The 5,000-nt window shown below is 33.2% G+C and overlaps 1 protein-coding gene across 1 annotated transcript in view; it reads left to right on the top strand.

Annotated features, from left to right (window-relative positions):
• Positions 1-5,000, top strand: part of LOC125031220 (proteasome assembly chaperone 1-like) — an 11,541-nt gene that overhangs the window by 955 nt on the left and 5,586 nt on the right. Inside the window, exons 2-3 of the mRNA XM_047621850.1 lie at positions 1,165-1,256; positions 3,218-3,429. Of these exons, the coding sequence (XP_047477806.1) occupies positions 1,165-1,256; positions 3,218-3,429 (304 nt within the window). The remainder of the gene's footprint in view (positions 1-1,164; positions 1,257-3,217; positions 3,430-5,000) is intronic.

The following is a 5,000-nucleotide window of genomic DNA, read 5'->3' as shown; positions in this document are numbered from 1 at the left end:
GATCCCAGCTCAGCAGAACAAAGAATTCTTCACATACTCATGGCAGGATGGAGTGTAGGTCCGAATTGACATCGAGTGCTCCTCCTGTTTGTTATATGCTTTACCCAGCTGTGAATACCATGGAGGATTCTTCATCTTCCATTGTGGGGATTGGGAGGCAGTAGCCTTCAGGAGGAGGTTGTAAGGTCACACCCCCCACATTAGTGACTGATTCTGTATATATTATTCATATTTTACCCTTCAATTCTCCTGGTACCTCTCATACCCTCACTTGCTATTGGAACCAAGATTGTTGTTAATGGGGAGGATTCTGCAGCATAATTTTGATATATTTGGATAGTAGAGAGTGAGAAGAATCCATCTTATTATACATACTATATTTGTTTTGTAAGTACTCTGATACATATGAATTTATCTACAACTTATGAACATAAAAATTACTTTTAATAACAAAAATAAAGTGCATTGAAATTACTTGCCAACCATCCTTTGTGATTGTGAGCTATTATTGTACACAAATCCTGTTATAACATATCTCTCTGCTGGCTTGGCTGCAGAGATGGCAAGAAGGATGAGATGAATAATGGAAATTGGGGATCTGAAACGATAAAAACTTCCTGTCTAACTAGTCCAATTTGTTGGATAAGGAGTTACAAAATTACAAATACAGAATTATAGATTTACCAGGCAGTTTATTGGAACCAGACCAAACCCTTACCTTACTGTGATGTACATGGTAGATGTACCTTGACCTTATCTGGAATGCTGAAGATGCTGAGGCCATGGTCATTGCTTGACAGCCACTGTTGGAGTTATTATTTATGAAATCAAGTAACTTTTTTATAATTGATAAGTTTGATATGGTTGTTATAGAGAAAGGCAAGATAAAAAAAAGGTTCTTTGTATGTCACTCAGGCTTGGACAATAAACAGTAAATGGAACCAATACATTTGGCATATATGCTGCCAATACACTTAAATTAAATAAGGCAAGCTCTGTCTTGGTAAAAGCATTTTTGTTAACATTTTTCTCTTAATGCTATTATCTCTTTAGGCAGCTGTGATAGCTGTGCACATAGCATATGATGCAAGTGAGTAAATTCATGATTTTTAGTGATGCATCTTGGTCCATAAGAATAATTTAGATTAATCTTTCTTATTTCAGGTATGAGATAAACACAGTCTTGAAAAAGGGGATAGAAGATCCTATCCTGAAATGCTCCACAGTGATAATTGCATGTGGGAATTTAGCAACAGGTAAAGTTCTTGAACCTGAACCTTTACTAAGGTTATTGTAGTTATTTTTCCATGATATACTATAGCATATATGATATATTTTGATGTTTTCATGTTTTATGTTCTTTTAAAGGTGTTTGTATTGCTAAAGGTATTTGTACATAGGTTAACCTGTGTTTGCAGTTAGCCTTAACCCAATGCTGCCAAGAAAATGCTGTGCTCATTTTTAATTTTTTTTGTGAAATGTTTCTGTACATAAATGGCTCTGCTAGTGCTTAGCCCCCAAAGGAGTCAATTAGTAGATCTTGTGACCTTACCTGATTTTACCTTTCCTTGAATTGGTGGGAAAATATTTTTTTTACTGATGCTATGAATATCGATGGTGTTATTTTTATTATAGACATTATAATTACTATAATGTTATAGACATTAGTAACAGCAAAATAAGATAACTCGAAAATCAAGAAAAAGGATAAACGGGCAAGACAGGCAGTACTCCTAATTGGCTCATTAGTGACTGAGTGCACGTGTAGCCATCTATGTGGAAAAACAATTAATAAAGTAAACTCATAACAGTCATGGCATGTATGTACATGTATGTACATGCCATGCCTGTCAGATTTGGGTAAAGTATAATGCATTGGGGAAGCTAGGCCTAAATTGCAGATGGCAATGCATTATGACATAGCCGGCACCATTGGCTTGTCTTTCTCCAGATAAGAACAATATCATTTGTTTGTTATAATTATTAGATGCAAGTAAAGAGGAACACTCAATATATCAAAACTCTTGTTTTTGAAAGTGCTAAAGTTGTGCATGAATTACTGATTGAGCTGGGTGTAAAGGGGGGAACTGCTGCATTACTGGCTTTTAGCCATTTCTTAATGATGTGGTAGAAATTTGAGCAAACTTTGTGATTTTTAACCCTTTAACTATACTGTTTCTTATGAAAGACATTCCCCGTGAATGTCCTGAGTGTAAGTAAGGAAACAGTTGGTGAAAGATTCTGTGACCAGCAAACATCTGAAATGAAATTAATGAAATAAATATTTTTTTGTGATTTTCTCAGAACCATAGATGTGGGCATTTTTCTTGCATCCTTTAAAAAAAAAACAGGATGATTTGGATTGTTAAAACCAGGGAAAAAGAAAGAAAGAATGGTAATATGTAAGAAAAAAATTTATGGAGAAGAATGGTAAATCTTTGCAAAACCACAGATATGTGCGTGTGTGTTTTCTTGGCTACAGTTAGTAAATGGAGGATGATTTAGGTGTTATTGCTGGCAGGAAAAGGGGAATTAAGGGTTTACCATTTTGATTTTATATTTTGCTTTATTTTCTGGAATGTAGAGAGAAAAGATTGAAAAGTAAGCTGTTACAAAAAAATGCAAATTTCTGAATTTATCAGCTTCCTATATATATATATATATATATATATATATATATATATATATATATATGTCAATTTTTGTATTTCAAGCTTCAACATTTTTGCAAAAAAGTGCACACAAAAATTGTCACAAAGCACTCTTTTCAAGGATTGTGTGAAGGTTTCATATTTCCAGAGGATTCCAATTGGCCTGTGGGTATTTTCTCAGCAGAGAAAAGAATAGAAGCACGGATTTCTGGCCTAAAATATAAAGATAAAAAAGAGATATCTAGACAATCCCCTTAATGAAGAGTTCATGGAGATAAAGTAAATTAACTGTAGAAGATTTTTTATTGTTGATCATCCAATGCTGTAAATAGTATTTTCAGAGCTTCATATGCACACACAGAATTTTTTCCTTTTTTTTTCTTATTTATATATGATTATTGAGATCTCTTCTAATTTAAATAAACATAATATGGAGAATTTAGAAGAAAAAATTGCATGACTTTTGCCATGTTTTTGCCATTGTGTACACACCTGGGAATGATTGTTGTCACATTTATATGTTTTTTTTGTTTAGATGTTCATAATGAAATGAAGAATAATTACAGATTTCTGTGAAACCATGTTCTGGTCTGAGAAATGTTCTGAAGCTGGTGTGATTGAAGTGAAGCAAAAAAGAGAGATCAGCATTGAAGATACAGGTGACTTTCGTCCACGTCAGCCTCAGCCTTCAAAACTTTTTATCACCCCTCACTCAGTGCTGGTGTGTTGTACAAGTAGAGATGTGACACCCATCATAGCTACACAATTTGTACAAAAGGTATGTGATCAAAATGTGTCATGTGAAACCAAAGTTGTCAGTTATCTTGTTTATTTCATTCAATAGTAATTTTGATGGCCAATGTCTATACAAGCATAGATATACATTTATATGTTGTATGTATGTACATTCTGTAATCAGTGAACCACTTCTCTGTCACTGCTGCCATGTTTCTTTTTCTACTCATATAATTTACAAATTGTTTGTTTTCTTATTACTCTGTTATTTATATAGATAAAAATATAACAGTGATATGAATCAGTGTCTTAACCCTTAAAGTACAGAAAAGTCTAAAGATATGAAGCTCTTTTTGTAATATAAACATAAAAAGATTAGCTAGTATATTAACTTTTTTATCTTATTTTTGTATGCAGACATACCTGAATCAGATTGTTATTGTATATCATAATTTTTGTAATTAGAATGGAATGGATATCCACTATGAACAGTGTTAGAGAGTTAGACAAAAATTTTACAATAAGAATTTAACAAGACACTAAGACTCTAATTGGATTCAAACTCTTTTTGTACAATAATGCCCCTGTCAGCTTCATGGCAGCAAGCCCAAGTTTTCTGTAGTTTGAACTCATCAGTGCCCTTTGTGGCAGAGCAGCTGTGGTGGAATTTTGGCTGTAAGTTTGCAAATAAGGCTTGATTTTGTAGGCTTCACTAGAATAAATTTTGGTTGCAGAAAATTTAAGAGCCCTGCATTATGCACCAGAAAATGTATATTTCAATGCCATATTTCAAATATGTGTCAGTGGAGAGAAATATGAAAATTTATTAGTTACCCATCATGTAAGAATAAAAATGGCAGAGAGGATACTATGTAAATATAGTATAGAAAATGATATCTTATCATTGAAATGCATATTTACATGTATTTATCAGTATCTAGACATTTGAAAAATAAAAAGATGATAATTTATTAGGAGGGAAGACTTATAGCAGTGGTTCCCAACTTTTTTTTCAGCAACCCTTATTATGCACCTCTAGACATGACTGTAGCTCCAGTTTGTTCTACATTGTATATGCTTGTCTTATATTATTATAATATGTTAGTATCTTTATATTTTTCAATTAATATATACATAATTGGATAAAAATCCACAGTTACTATTATATTTGCTTTAGTAAGTGTTTTGTAACAATTCATTAGATTTTTTTAACTGTATCTTGGAAGCAGAGATTCATCTAATACAGGATTAGCAGTTAGTATTACTGCATTTTAAATTATTGTGTAGTAATCAAGCAAAATTTAACCATTAGCCCTCAACCAATATGCTGAAAACATCATGAAATTAAAAATTAACCACATCTGATATTTGGAGGTCTTGGCAACCCCAGGAAAATCACTCGGCGAGCCCACTTTAGGTTGCTACTCCAGGGTTGGTAAAGCCTGACTTAGGGTCGGTTCACACACATCAGTGTGATGTCAGTTCAGTGTCAGTGAAATCTTTGATGCTTCACTGATATTCATTCACACATATCTGTAGTTACTCTGTACAGTGTGAAATCAGTGATTTCCAAAATGGCAAAGTTTTCAGGTGTGGTATTGGCAATGATTGCCA

Source organism: Penaeus chinensis, chromosome 12, assembly GCF_019202785.1.
Source record: "Penaeus chinensis breed Huanghai No. 1 chromosome 12, ASM1920278v2, whole genome shotgun sequence".
NCBI lineage: Eukaryota > Metazoa > Arthropoda > Malacostraca > Decapoda > Penaeidae > Penaeus > Penaeus chinensis.
This window is presented reverse-complemented; position numbering and strand designations above follow the sequence as displayed.